Source organism: Ammospiza caudacuta, chromosome 2 (genome assembly GCF_027887145.1).
Source record: "Ammospiza caudacuta isolate bAmmCau1 chromosome 2, bAmmCau1.pri, whole genome shotgun sequence".
Classification (NCBI taxonomy): Eukaryota; Metazoa; Chordata; class Aves; order Passeriformes; family Passerellidae; genus Ammospiza; species Ammospiza caudacuta.
In genome coordinates this window covers 59,098,246-59,112,802 of record NC_080594.1, presented here as the reverse complement: position 1 = coordinate 59,112,802, position 14,557 = coordinate 59,098,246, and the positions used below count along the sequence as shown (strand labels likewise).

Here is a 14,557-nt window from a genome sequence, read left to right as displayed (position 1 = left end):
AAAATAGGCAGGTAAGTTTAAAATTATTACAATTGATCTAGGACAATTTACCCAGAACTCTTTTTAGGATATGTGAGAGTTATCCTTTAACTATGTTTAAGGCTTTAAGGAAAATGGCAGGTTTTTTCTGTGCTATTTGCTTTATATTTTGAATTGAGTGATTTATTGTGTTGGTTTCATTGCTGAAATGAGAGATGACTTTGTTCTAGCTGTGGTGGCTAAAGTTTTGAAATAATGTTATGGTATTAAAATACATTTTCTCAATTTTTTAAGCATTATAGTAGCATTTGAGAGATCCTTAAAGACAAGTTATATCAAATCACCTTCTAGAATCAGTGCTGCATTTTTGTTGTCTTATGATACGTACCCTTGTTACAGGAAAACATCATGGTCTTTATTCCTGTAAGGTGAAGAAAGATGAAAAAGAATGGCTTTATTCATTCTACTAGGGATTGTCACTGGGAAATGAGCCATCATTGGAGAGTGTTAGAGAAGCTGGTACAGTCTTCAGTGTCACATACAGCAGAATTGGGCAGAATTTATTGGTACAGGATGATGCAACTGATGTGCCAAACACATGACACAAAGGAGGATGAGCCTCTGTTTTCTGCTGTTTTTTCTCTAGGAGTACAAATACGTATTCATTCAGAGAGCTTCTGTCTTTACTGGCAGCTGAACTACTTCAGTGCTCCTGCCTGAGATGAAGGAGTTGCTAAATACCAAGTGGAAGCATAAAAAAGATTCAGGTTTTCAAATAAGTAGTGCTTCATGTTTATAGGTGTGGGAGATCTAATTTGGCTACATTGAACCCAAAATAACTGGCTGACTGATATGAATTCCTGGATGCAACTTTTGTTCCAATTTGTTCTCTTTAAAAAAGAAATTATTCATGGCTGTCAAAACTGTAAAATATGAATCCTGTTAATAATTATGCATGAAGTATGTAATTGCCACTGTTTGCATGTTTGGAATTTCCTTGCTTTGAAAACAAATCTGGCTGCAGTAGGAGAGCGAGGAGAAGGAGAGTTGGGATTGTGCTTAACTGAAGCATTGTTTGTATGTGCCAGAAAGTCACAAATGGAATCTGGGACATAGAACAAAGAATTGTTATGCTGCTTGACTTTCTTTTCACAGTTAAGAGAGAGTAAGGGCTGTTGACCTCAATAAAATCTGAATAGAAGATCTTGTAATCAGTATCTTAGAAGGGGGTAGAGTAAGGAATAGAGCAGAAGTGTTGGATTGCTTCAACCAGCCAGCCTAAAATGCTACATAAATTAGGTCAGTACTGAGTCGGAAAGCAAATTTATCTGCCTACTTAATTGCAAAGTTCAGGTCTCATTATCACTTTTGTCTGCTTACAGAGCAGAGCAGCGGAGTGTGATGAATTACTGAGAATAGAAGAGGACACGCAATGGCAAGCAGACGAAATGTGAGTATTTTTTATGTATCTATTAATAATTAGCTATGTCTTTTAATTAGTTTGACCAGGACTGTTATGACTTTGCTGATTAATAATTCTGCAGATTTGGAGGCAAGGCAATAACAACCTTGCATTTTGTGTGTGCTCAGTATTTTACATTTTATTGCTAAATAGAGTGGATGTTATATTACAGCTAATTAATTTGTATTCCCCAATAACTTTTTATCTATGTAGAACGCAGTCTTTTTTAATTATGTACTTATTTTGTTTATTAAAGGCATTGCTGAAAAAAGATAATCAAAACTTGCAAGATCTAAATTTAATGTACATTTCAAAAATCAATTTAATTAGAAAACATATCTTATTCTTCTTCTTACTTGTCATAATTTTAACCTTGAAGCAATCATTAGTTTATAGATATTAATTCCAGAGTAGTACAAATGAGCATCAGTTGCTAAGTACATAAGGAAAGGAAATTCAACATGACTGTACTGTGAAGTTGTCACTCATCAGAACAGTGTAGTCCTACATAGTATTAAAAAAAGACCCAAACCTGAAGGGAGGAAAGAATGAATATCTTCTGAAAGAGCCTTATTGGCAGAACTAATGGGAGGTTATATTTCTAATCCCCAAAAAGAACTATAAATGTTGAAAAGCAAAAGAAAGCAAGCTGGCCCTTATAAAAACTAATTGTATTTACTATTTGTGCTGAAACAATACATGGGATGAGTGCCTTTAAGAGCACTCATAAATAAATGCTAAATGGTAAATAAATGCTCAACTTTAAGAAGTCATTCTGTTTAATTCAGTGCTAAAAGTTTTAGCTTCGTCGCATTTATTTATGTATGTATTAGGCTGGGAGGCTTTGTTAAGGACAAAGTGTTGAAAAGTTTTTTTCAGAAGGAGCTCTTTCCTTAAGTTCAGTACATCCCAGTGTGCAGAGAGGCTGTTTTTCTCCCTGTAGTATTTGCATGCCAGCTGGAAGGTAGACATCTCACACTGAAATTCAGACTACCCTTGATAATTGCTGTTGTACCTTTTTTTGAATGTTTTTGTTTTCTGTTATAGAATAAATTTATCAGAAGAACAAACTATTGATATAGCAATGATAGAACAACTAAGAGAAGCTGTAGATTTATTACAGGATTCCAACAGGTATGCTTACAGTAGCTGATATATAGTAGTATAATAATATAATGTAATATATTTTATTTTTTTTATGAATTACATTAGAATTCTCTTTTAACTGACAACTGAAAGCTCTCTGGAGTTAGCAAGTGCTTTGTTAGCATACCAGTGTGTGCAAGGTAGTTAAGAAGGAAACTCAAATTCTCTCTCGAGTATCTAGACAAGATTCCCAGTAAATTAAGAAGAGACCAAAGAAACCAGAGGTGAGGACACCCCTTAACCATTCATCTCATGCACACTACTGTGATTATCTGAAGTTTTGTCTAGGATTGTCACATTTCTTGTAGGGACTATAAATTTTCCTCTTACTCATGCTTGGTATATATTGTTGGAATGAGAAGAGCTTCTGGCCCATCTTCATGCCAATTCAATGAAGCACCTAAAGGAGGTGCCTGAATTAGTGGTGGAGTTTCTTTTGTTTTCTGAAATCCAAAGGAGGAAGAGGCAAAGAAAGTTATTTATGTTTCCCCTGACTACAAAAGACAAGCTTTTATAATTTAGATGCCCATTTTAAGTGGCCAAAGTCACGTAGAATGGCTCTGGAACTGTGGCTAAACAAAAGAATAAGCGTTTAGAAGAAAGCAAATGATTGCCCTACTGGAGAAGTATGACAATAGTGGTGCCTGTAGTTCTGTCTGTCTGGATGCTTGCTATTGCTTTTCTTAGTGTAATCACCTTCAGAAATTAAGTTCATTTCAAAACTAATTTTAATTCTTACTTCTATGAAGTAGCTGGTTTGCAGCTTCATTTATCTGAAGATTGGAAAACCTCCTTGTCGCTTCAGCCTTAAGTATGCTTGGTTCTCTTTCCTCCCTTGATAGCTACTTGCTTTTGTGACTACACTGTTCTTTACTTTAAATGCCTGTTTTGAACTGCTTTTTCACCTAGTAGACTTTTGTACTTTTAGGACAGAAGTTGATTCCTGATAGTATTTCTAAAGAGACAATTAACTGGTTTATTTTGCATCATGTAAAGAATACTTGAGTGTTTGAATCATACACTAAATACTTGAATCAAAAATATTTTTGCTAAATAAAATATAAAATTAGGAAATAAACAATTAGGAAATTTCTTTAGCTTCCTAGTACCATTTTTTCTGCATCTCATATGAGGCTTATTACTTTCTCAGAAGAGTCTTGTAGTTAAAGCAGGAAAGCGTTTGTTTTGGAAAAAACACCAGAAATATTTCAGTTGATAGCCTGATAAATTTAGTCATTTTGGGTTTTTTTTGTTTTCAGACATTGCCTTAATATTTCCTACATATTTAGTACTTCTGTTAAATTAAGAAGGTCAATAAAATACAGAAAAACTGGTTTTTGTTTACACACAGATATACTTTCCTTAGTAATACTATAGTAAATTTCAAAAATTACTTTTAGGGGTGACTAATCATGTCATGTATGTCTGTATTTCTCTACTGTTGTTTTTACAGCATGTTGGGGGGTTTGTGGCTGCACTTTTTTTTTCTAACCTTAAAATATGAGCATTTATATTTAATTTTCTGAATGCCTTATAAGCTTTTGAATGTACACCTCCTGTGTATTAGCATCCAGTCCTAAGCAGCAAGATACCTTTGAGTACCCAATACTTGTCAAATGATGCCATAGACTTTCAGTCCTCTGAGCCATGGGTTCCTCATAATTTTTTAAAAATAATTATTTTATTTTATGGCATTTCGTATTTTTCTCATACTCAAGAAGTTTTATGTCCAGAAAGGAATGTAAATGCTATTGTTGCTCCATATTTTTAAGATGCACAAAACTTGTATTTGCTTTTAACTTAAATCTAGAGTGTGTCAGCAACTGTAAGTTTTTCCAGTTTCCTTTGTGCATCCATATAACTCTGGTGGCCTAGTCAAGGTAACCTGGTTGAAATAACTAACTCTATGCAGGACCATCCTTATCTCACACTGAAGGCCCTTTAGGAGAAAACACTGTAGGGGCTGGAGCAGTTGGTGATTCTGGTGTGCTTAATGTACACTGACTGGAATTCTTTCAAGCTGTTTTTGCTAGTGGATGTGATTATTAAACTTGTTAAATGCTTGTCCAGTTACTGTTCTGCAGGACACTGTTTCCAGTGTTCTGCAGAATTTAAAATCTGCACACCCTATTACACATAGACAGCATTTTGTTTCTGGGAAGAGACTTCGAATTCAACCTTTTTCAGTATTTTTGATGTTTGCATTGGATTTCTATATTTGCCTTCCTATATTTCCTGCTTTCTCTCATTTTCTGTTTCACTGCTTTGTTTTCAGCCACTGTAAATTAAGTGGAAATATCTGGGCAGGGCTGTGGCTTTCATTTGAATTCTGAATGCTAGAGATTAGATACAGAAATCTGCAGGTTTCTAGATAACAACATGGGTTTTGGTAATAAACAGGTCCTTTTGTTTTGATACAAACCATTGCTCAGGGTGGTACTTTGCAAGTGAAACCATGAATGATGCTTCAGACTGAACTGAAGCATCAGGAGGCATTTCCAAAAGCTCTTAAGAGATGACACTGAACAGGTTAAAATGATATCTATAAAAGTATTTCATGTATATATTTCTTTGTAATTAAATATTAAACATAATGGTTGCCAAAGTTATAGTCCAGTACAATGATTTTATTTCAAACTTTGCAGATTAAGCATGGGTATTTCAGAGATCAGTGCTGTGAATCTGTATCCTATAGAACCAGCAACAGTTTTAGAATTTCATGAGTCTACAGTAAAGTGTATTTATATACCTTCTTTAAAAAAAAAAAAAGTGTTAGATGCATCATGTTCAAGTTGCTACACAATGAATTACATATTTGCCTTTGTCTTTATACATAGTGGTCAAATGCAGATGGACATGTCTTCTCTTGGTCAGGTATGTTAAATGAGTGTATAATTACAAAATATTCTGGGGGGGGAAAGACAGAAAATGAGCCCACAATTTCAATTTCAATTGGTAATCTGCCAAGTAGGGAAGGTATAAAGTAAGTAGGTTGAAGGGCAAAGCTAATTTATGGAATTGTTGTGGGGTTTGTTTATTTTTGTCTGTGTGTGTGTTTCTATATGTGAAGGTTTTCTGTGTTTATCTGTTACTTTTTCATTTTAGTTTCCCCACCCTGTCTCCCTGTATGTCAGTTCAGCTATTCATCTTCAGCTACCATTAGATCCCCCCCTCCCACCAAATCTCCTCCTTTTGGTGTAGGAAAACAGTAGTATATTCATTAAGAATAACCCCAAAATAATTTGTAAAATAAAAATTAGTGGTTTTCCAGACTACTGTCACTATAGTTGCAGAGAGTATAGTTATAGTAAGGGGTTTGAGTTTTACAGTGTGATATATGTTGCTTATTATTTGTTCTGTATCCTATCTGGTGAAATGATGTTTTTTATCAAGTAGCTGGTTTAGATTTACATTATCCACCTGTTAGTGCTGGAACTGCTCTTACATAGTATGTACTTGCTTTTCTGTCTGCTTTTCATCACACTATTTGCATTAAATACTTCAAGGTAATGCTGTGCCAAAAGGAAAAAAAATCTATTTCCAGTAGTACAGACAGAAGAGTTACTTGTCTTACAGAGAGAAAATGCTGAAGAGGAACTGGAATTCCAGAGGAGGAGGGACTTGATTATGGAGAAAGCAAAGCCTGAAGCAAGACCTTGTGAACAGGGTGAAAAATGGTCATTGAGCCAGGTATGGAAATGTCCAGATGCAATAAATGTGGAAACATTTGGAATGGATCATTGCATTCTGTCAATTGTATGTGGGGATAATGGGTTTAGGCCCAGTGTGGGGATTGAGCTTTTTTTGCCTTAGTATGAATCTCAAAGTTTGACTGTAAATGGAAAGTTGATTAAGACCTATCCCTTTGGAAAAAACTTATATAACAAATATATCCAACAAAAGCATAGTAGTTGCAGGGGTTGCATTCCCCTGGAAAAAATGTCGTCACAAAGTTTGATCTTCAAGAAAATGGAGTACCTGACTCCTTTTCTCCCCTTACCCCAAATACTCTTTTGTAGTTATATAAGTTTCTAAGTTTATGTTGACAGCAGGTTTTTTTATTGTATTTAATATTGCAAACAGACTGTATATAGGTTGAGATGATAGTTTTTAAAGTTTCAAAAATATTTGAAGATTTGTACATTGTAATGATCCAGAAATGTAGAGCTACAAAAAAAAACCTTAAATAAGGAGATTGTGAGAACAAAATTGCAGAAGATGCTGTCTGTATTGGCAGTACCTTAATATTGTCTGTTCTATCCAGAAATAGGTGTTTTTTTTTTAATTTATCTTGATGCTTTTCAAATGTTTGTATGTATAATCATAATATCAAATACTACTGTGATAAAGCTCTGTGATTGTTGGGACCTAATGTTCCAAGTGCTCTCCTGTGTTTCTATGTTTTGTCAATTAAAAAAAAAAAATTATACTAGGGAAGTTGTTTTGGATTGAATTATAATTTACGTAGGCCAGTTGTCTTTCTGCTGAGTTATGATCACTGCTGAATTAATGATTTTGTTTCATATTTATCAATGTGGTGTACGTTTCCTATGTAACTATAACAGAAGTGGTAACAAAAGGTATGTTATGTTGTAATTATAAATGTAATTGTTTACAGAATATCTCTCTTCAAATCTGCATTTGAAATAATCTGTTTTTGCAAATGAAACCTTTGTGAGAGTTTAATTAAAATTGACATTTTAACCAACAAACATCAAAATCTTAAAAAAGTACTTTTAATCCCTTAGTATTGAAGCAAAAAATTAATGACAAATCTGTGTGAATTGTTTCCATATGCTTTTTAAAAAAGTTCTTCAGCTAGCAATAGATGCATTTATGATTCATGCAAATTACTAATTTCAGTGAAAAAAAAAATTAAGTATTAATATGTATCTGACTATAATTACTAAAATTTCCCATTGCAGTGTATCACTAATACAGGTTCTGAAATGTTTTTTGTCTTTTCTTCTTTTTTTTTTTTACTTTCCAAATATGCAGAATGATCTAATTGTTTGGAACACAAGCGGACAAACCTCTCACAATGAGGTAAGATGTCATTTGTTTGTCTCTTATATGTTTTATATTAATGTTTCATAGACTAAATGAAACATAACTGAATTCCACAGAACATATGGCTGAGATTTGCATCAGAAATGAATATGTGGTTTGCTTGGCATGTGGTTTAATCTTGTCATCTCAAAGATTTTCTAGGGTATAAAAATATGCTTTCTAATCATTTTGTTTCAGAGTTATGCAGTTTAGTAGAAAACATTTAACTTTTTTACATTTTCTCCATTCAGACACAATTTTTAATTTCTTTTTTTAATTCTCCCTTGTTCAACAAGATTTTCTGTTTATTTCAGTGCAGCTTCTTTTTTGCACAGTTGTGTCATGTCCTTGATTAGTTATCAGAGAGGAATCTAATTTTATTGATCCTGTAGCTTTCTAGTGTAAATCTCATTGGAAGATCAAAAAGGCAAAAACCACATGGAGCTCCTTATGGAGATTATTTACCTTCTTTCTGTTTTTTTGGTGCAGAAATAGGCCCTCTCTCTCTGTATTGCATTGGGCATAAGCATATTGCAAATTTGTGAGCACCCAGCCACCATCCACCAGTCTTGGTGATGGGAATTCTGTAGTTCCCAGCTCCCAGTGAAATCACTTTTTAAGTGGGATTATCATTATAGGGTTTGGTCACAGGACTCTTTCTGTGTTGCCATTGGTGGTATGATGCTGCTCCATTCTTCCTGCTGCAGCTCTTAGCTGAGTTCAGGGTCAGGGGAGATCCTACTCTGAGGCATAAGCTTAATTTCCTCTTTTCTGTTTTTAATGCAGAAATTCAGTGTTGCCATGCAGAGTAGTAATTAATTCTGTGAAAGAAACAAATGTGTCTAAGGAAAAAACATGCCTTTACTTTGGTTTTTTAAATGTACTCTGCCACAAAATGTATGTTTGATGGAACCAAGTGATGACATGGGAGAAAACTGATAAATAATTGAGCTTATTTATAACTAGGGGGAATATCTTGCTGTCTTTTGTCAGAATCTAGTATTTTCTACCAGAGAAATAGGGTGCAATAAAAAAGGGAGATTGTCATAGGTTTGGGACTATATTGTGATCAGATTATGGGAATAGTTATAACATGCAGTAGTGTTAATTTTTACATTTTGCATGGTCAGATCTGCTAAGATATTTTCTGGGTGTTATTCTAACTTTGTGTGTTCTGGAATTACACAGAATAAGGATAAAAGTCCATCAATGTCTCCTACTACAAACACCACAATCCCTTTTGGCCTGAAGCCTCGATCAGGTAATGTGGGAAACTGGTTTGTGTGTACTGGTTTGGGGTTTTTTACATGTCTATTATAATTAGGTACCTCTTTTTCTCCCCCTTAAGAAGTAAGCAATGTAACATTTTCCATACAGTTAGAGAAGCTTAGAACATTTTGAGGTTCTCTAGTTTTGAATAAAGGTTGAATTTGTAAGAAGTATTTATTTGGCATGTTATATATGGAGCAATTTTCATCCATTACTAGTAAACTGGGTGTTCTATAAAATTGTATGTATATTAAAAATGTGTTTGGATATAACTACACATATTTTATATACATATACATATTTATCATCTGTGCTGACATACTAATTGAAATAAGATTTTTTGCTTGATTGGCATGTGATGATACAATTTAGATTTTGTTCAATAATATGTGTGAATAATTAGGCTATTTTGGAAAACATTTGTGTTGCTCTGAAAATTTTTCACTTCATTGAGTCTGTCAGTAGTTAGGCTTGAGTAAAGATCAAGCATTATAGAAAGATTACATCTTTACTTCAGCCAGCAACTGAGTTCAATGAATTTGCAATGCACTGTATCTATATAACCACCAGTCTTTTAACAAGCAGCAGTTTCTTTGAAAACAAACAAACTAAACCTAAAACCAAGTAACAACAAAAAAACCTCCTAAACTTAGAGATGTATTTGAGGACTTGGTAACAGCTTCCCTTAAAAACTGGATTAGCTACATGATTTAATTCAGTTTTTGTCCTCTCTGTGTGGAGGTAGTCAATATTAAGTCATGCCATATCGCCTCTAATGAGTGGCTGTAGGTTTTCAATATGTTTCAGCATACTGAGACTGTAGTTCTGGTTTCTCTCATCCACCACAAATGCTTTTAATCAAGTGATGGTAAACCCCTACAAGCTTGTAGTTTCCATAGCAAAATACTTGGTAATAATGGCAGCAGTTTGTGAAACTGCTGGTGGAACATCACGAAAAGGTTTAGGAAATTGTACCCATAGATTTAGTTGGTTTTTGTTGTTTGGTTGTTTGTTTTTTTTTTAAGTATTAGAAAGCTGTTTTTGTGAAGGAATATACTTTAAGTTTCTCATGTAGTTGTGATATATAGTTAGACAGATCTGTTCAACTGCATTTCTTTGGTTGTTAGAATGTTAAACTTGGTCTGTCTTGTTTCTGATGATTTAGAAATGTTGATATTTCTACATAAAACTAAAATACAGATTAAATTATTAGCAAATGGGTTCTTTCAGGATCTGTTGAAAATAAAACATTGAGTAATATTGCGTAGTCCAGTGGCAATATTGCAATATCACTGTCAGGAGAAAAAAAGCAAAGGAGCCTGGGCCATGTTGCTGCTTTCACAGGATGTGGGCTGTGCTCTGAGCCCACAGTGAAATCTGCTGGGGATTGGAAGTTGCTTTGTGGAAGAATGTGCAAGACTGTGACTTCTTGTTCACATGCACTTTTGAATCTTGGCATGCTGTGCCTGAGTTTCTTATACTTCATGACTAGAATAGGTCCAGGTGAAATAGCCTAGTGACTCTTTTTTTGAGAGAATTTCTAGAAAGACTGGATTGCAATGTTTGCAACAAAATCTCCAAGTCATGTGATTCAAGACCAGGTGTTCACAAGTCCTACACTTCATCCTTTTTTATATATTGCAGCTCTGTGTAGCCTCATTGAATACCAAAGTCAGTTGGTTAGAGCATGCTGATTTTCTGCACTGTACTAATTGAAGTTCATATATTCTAAAATCTTTGAGCATGCCAGTACTAGGGTATCTTTTGGTCATGTTATGGTTGCATAAAACTTCATAATGTGAATTTATTTTCTTTTCCATACGAGGTACTACAGGGACTAAGATGAACCCATTACTGCACAGTTTCTCTCCTGATCATGTCTAGCTTCAGTCATCTTACCTTAAATTTATACCCTGTAAGATAGAGGAACTTGTCAATACTAAAACTTTATGTCCAGTTTCAGATAAAAATACAGTATATTAGCTATGTAGCACCCTGCAGCAAAATGAAACCTTGCACAGGAATAGGAAAGCTTCATATTGTTTCATCTTCTGCTGTTTTGCTAACACATAAGAAATACTTAGAGGTAGAAGTAATACATGTCAGAGAATACTGGCATGTTTGTGAAGCCTGCATGTTTTTCCTTTTAAAGCTGGTTTGCTTGGCAGGTCTGTAGTTTCTTCATTGTATTTCCTTTAAAACTTTGTACAACTTTTGTGCATTTGAACCATTCTACTATTACTGCGACCTGTGTGGGTCGCAGTTGGTGAGAGAGAGACGGTGAATCTTGTATCTTGATCAGAAGGCTGAATTTATTAATATATGATATAATACATTATAATTATACTAAAAAGAATATAGAGAGAGGTTTGCAGAGCAGCTAGCTAAGCTGAGAAGAGATAGAAAAGAACCCACAACAAAGTTGTGGCCAAGGACTCAGTCCCCTGGCTTGAACTGGTGATTGGCTCTTAATTATAAATATAGAAAATGAGCCAATCAAGGTGAATCCTATTGCATTCCACAGCAGCTGATAATAATTGTTTACCTTCTCTTCGGGGGCCTCTGGCTCCCGAAGACACAGAAATATGAAAGGAAGGATTTCTGTGGAGAAATGTCTGCGACATCTCACCTTTCTAAATTGTATAAAAATAAAAGAAAAATGCTGATGTGGAATGAACAGGAAATTCCTTCACCTATAAAATATAGAATACTAACAATTCACTAAAACAATCCTACAATATAAGAAAAATTGCAAGAAACAATGCAAAGAGAATTCAAGTCCATGCAGCTGAGTTTCAGGAACAGTCCATCAGCTGAAGTCGTTTCTTTTGGACATCTGAGAGTCCTTAGAGTCCTTTTTGTCCTGAAACAGCATAACACAATTTTAAACAATTTGAAACAATTTGAACAATTTTTAGAATGTCCTTTTCTGGCCCTTCAGTGCTTCAGCACTTCAGAGCTGCTGCCCGCCTATTTTCAATCTTTTTTATTTAATTTTTAATTTTTTTTTTTTTTTTTTTTTTTTTTTGATCGAAAAGCAAAAGAGCAGCAACCGAGCAGAGCAGTGCCAGAGAAGGAAAGTCCCTGGGGGCCCTGGCCCATACTGGACCAGGAACCCCAAAACTGGCTCACACAGGGGGACCCGGACCGGTAGGATAAACCAGAATCCCCAAAAACATCAAGAGGCCTCGCAGTGGGCCCGGCCCAGGAATTTCCTGAGCCCAGCATCCCAGGCAGCACGGGCAGTGAGACGCTTCCTTTCCCCTAAACCACTGAGGCATGCCAGCAGCAGGGAAATAGAAGCTGCCCCGAGAATCTTCATCTTGGGTCTGGGAATGTTTGTTTCCCACAGCATCACGGCACCACCCCCACTGGGCTGGGGACCAAAGGCAAAACTTTCGGGAGCCCCCTCCCCCTCGCCGCTAGGGCACAAGAGAGGCGGCGGCCTCCATGGGACAATCCCCGAAAAACCACCCCCCAAACCGCCGAGCTTGAAAGCCGGCAGCCGGACTGCCACAACAGTGAGCTGGCGGGCAGCCCCTGCTCCACTGAAGGAGAGACCAGCCTCCAGGGCGGCTGCTGGGATGTCCGGTGGAAGCAGCGGGGATGGAGCCGGAACCGGGGAGGGAGCCGGAACCGGGGGGGGAACCGCGCTGAGCGTGGGATCAGCCGCGGGCTGCTTCGAGGGTCCCGCAGGTTCAACTCCGTTTTCTGCTGCTGACTCTGGGGTCCTCTGCGGAGGCGCAGTCGCCGTCGCAGTGCAAACCGGCAGCAGCGGAGCTGGGAGAGACAGCGGAGCGTCGCCGTTGCTTAGCAACAGGTCAATCGACGGAAGTGCTGTCTCTTCGGCCTTCTCCGACACAGGCTCTGGCGGGGGCAGGGAGGCCGGTGAAACCGCGGGCGGGACCTCCTGGAGAGGCGGAGACGGGATCTCCTGGAGTGACGGCTCTAGCAGGGCCGTGGAGGAAACCTCGGAGACCGGTGCCGCCCCCGTTTCTGAAGGTGGAGTCTGAGAGGCCGGCGCTGGCTTGAGCGGCCGCTCCCATTCCCCCGGAGAGAGAGAAGGGGGGGAAGGAGAACACTCCATCTGAGCATGCTCCGGAGCAAGAGTAAAAAAAACTTCTTCGCGCCGCGAAGTTTCAGCCCCCCCCGCCGCGAAGCAGGGGGGGGGGAAAAAGCCCAAAGTCGTCACCCACGGGGTCTTCTGCCAAGGGTGGTGGAAACGGAGCTTGGCCATAACAGTTAGATATCCATTGAAAACAAGCTGCTCTGCGTTTCAAGACAGGGAAAAGCTTTATAAATGCTGGGTAGATGGAAGGCAACACGCATCCCTCCAGGTAGACACACTGGATAATCGAGTCCATGCACTCCCAGACAAAAACATCCAAAGCATGCAGAATATCAGCAAAGAACCCATAGATATCTGTTTTTGACAAAAAGCAACCATCTTCTCTGCACCAATAGTTCCAGAGGGCAATAAGCTTTTCCTCTGAAGAGGAGAATTGAATCTCTTCTGGCAAGGCATGGGTCTGCCATACGAACAGCCACAAGCTACGAAGGGCTGGTTCATCAGGGATAGAAAAGTGAACAGTACCTTTTGAAAGAGTCCAGCTTGCTCTGGCCAGCTCCACAGGTCTGCTGCTCTTTTCCATCATCTTTCCTGATGATTTTCCAGAAGAAAGATTCTCTTTGTGGTCAGCCTTGGCTGTGAACTCTGTCCAAATCTTCAGTTCTTCAGCTCCTGGCTTGAATCCACTTTCTGAGGTCACTTCAAAGCAACCATCAAATGCTACACATACAGGATTTTTACCCAGTGCAGCAATTTTGCTCCTCTGGTCTTATCAGATTAATTTTTGCTCTTACACGAGGGGTCACCAGATATTACCGCGACCTGTGTGGGTCGCAGTTGGTGAGAGAGAGACGGTGAATCTTGTATCTTGATCAGAAGGCTGAATTTATTAATATATGATATAATACATTATAATTATACTAAAAAGAATATAGAGAGAGGTTTGCAGAGCAGCTAGCTAAGCTGAGAAGAGATAGAAAAGAACCCACAACAAAGTTGTGGCCAAGGACTCAGTCCCCTGGCTTGAACTGGTGATTGGCTCTTAATTATAAACACAGAAAATGAGCCAATCAAGGTGAATCCTATTGCATTCCACAGCAGCTGATAATAATTGTTTACCTTCTCTTCGGGGGCCTCTGGCTCCCGAAGACACAGAAATATGAAAGGAAGGATTTCTGTGGAGAAATGTCTGCGACATTCTACCACTGGTTGGAATTTGTACTTGTTAATTGTACACTGCTTTATTGTCATAGAGCTGAGCTAGTGAAGAGGTCCAGCATTTCTGTGACCCAAGAAGGTTTTTCAGCTTAGTTTGTAGTGTATTTTAATAGGTTTTTTATTTCAGTTCTTAATGGCCTTTGGGGAAATGTTAAAACTTACTGGAAATGTAAGCTTTAATGAAGTTAAATAGTCCTAATGAGTTCTAACTGTTTACTTTTGTTAGAGCTTGCATTTGAATTAATTGGCTCTATAAATCTCTTAAATCCAAGTGCAACATTAAAAGGACATTGAAGTGTTCTAATTAAAATGTGTCCACCATGCTCTGTGGAAAAAATAGTGGCAAATTTTCAATGAAAATAAAT

At 37.3% G+C, this 14,557-nt stretch overlaps 1 protein-coding gene across 2 annotated transcripts in view; it reads left to right on the top strand.

Moving 5' to 3' along the window:
- LRCH1 (leucine rich repeats and calponin homology domain containing 1) overlaps positions 1–14,557 on the top strand; it is a 118,333-nt gene that overhangs the window by 71,309 nt on the left and 32,467 nt on the right. Inside the window, exons 10-15 of one of the 2 annotated variants that reach the window (XM_058825082.1) lie at positions 1,362–1,429; positions 2,489–2,575; positions 5,425–5,461; positions 6,164–6,277; positions 7,586–7,633; positions 8,825–8,897. In XM_058825082.1, coding sequence (XP_058681065.1) covers positions 1,362–1,429; positions 2,489–2,575; positions 5,425–5,461; positions 6,164–6,277; positions 7,586–7,633; positions 8,825–8,897 — 427 coding nt within the window. The remainder of the gene's footprint in view (positions 1–1,361; positions 1,430–2,488; positions 2,576–5,424; positions 5,462–6,163; positions 6,278–7,585; positions 7,634–8,824; positions 8,898–14,557) is intronic. The other variant, XM_058825083.1, reaches the window with a different exon arrangement.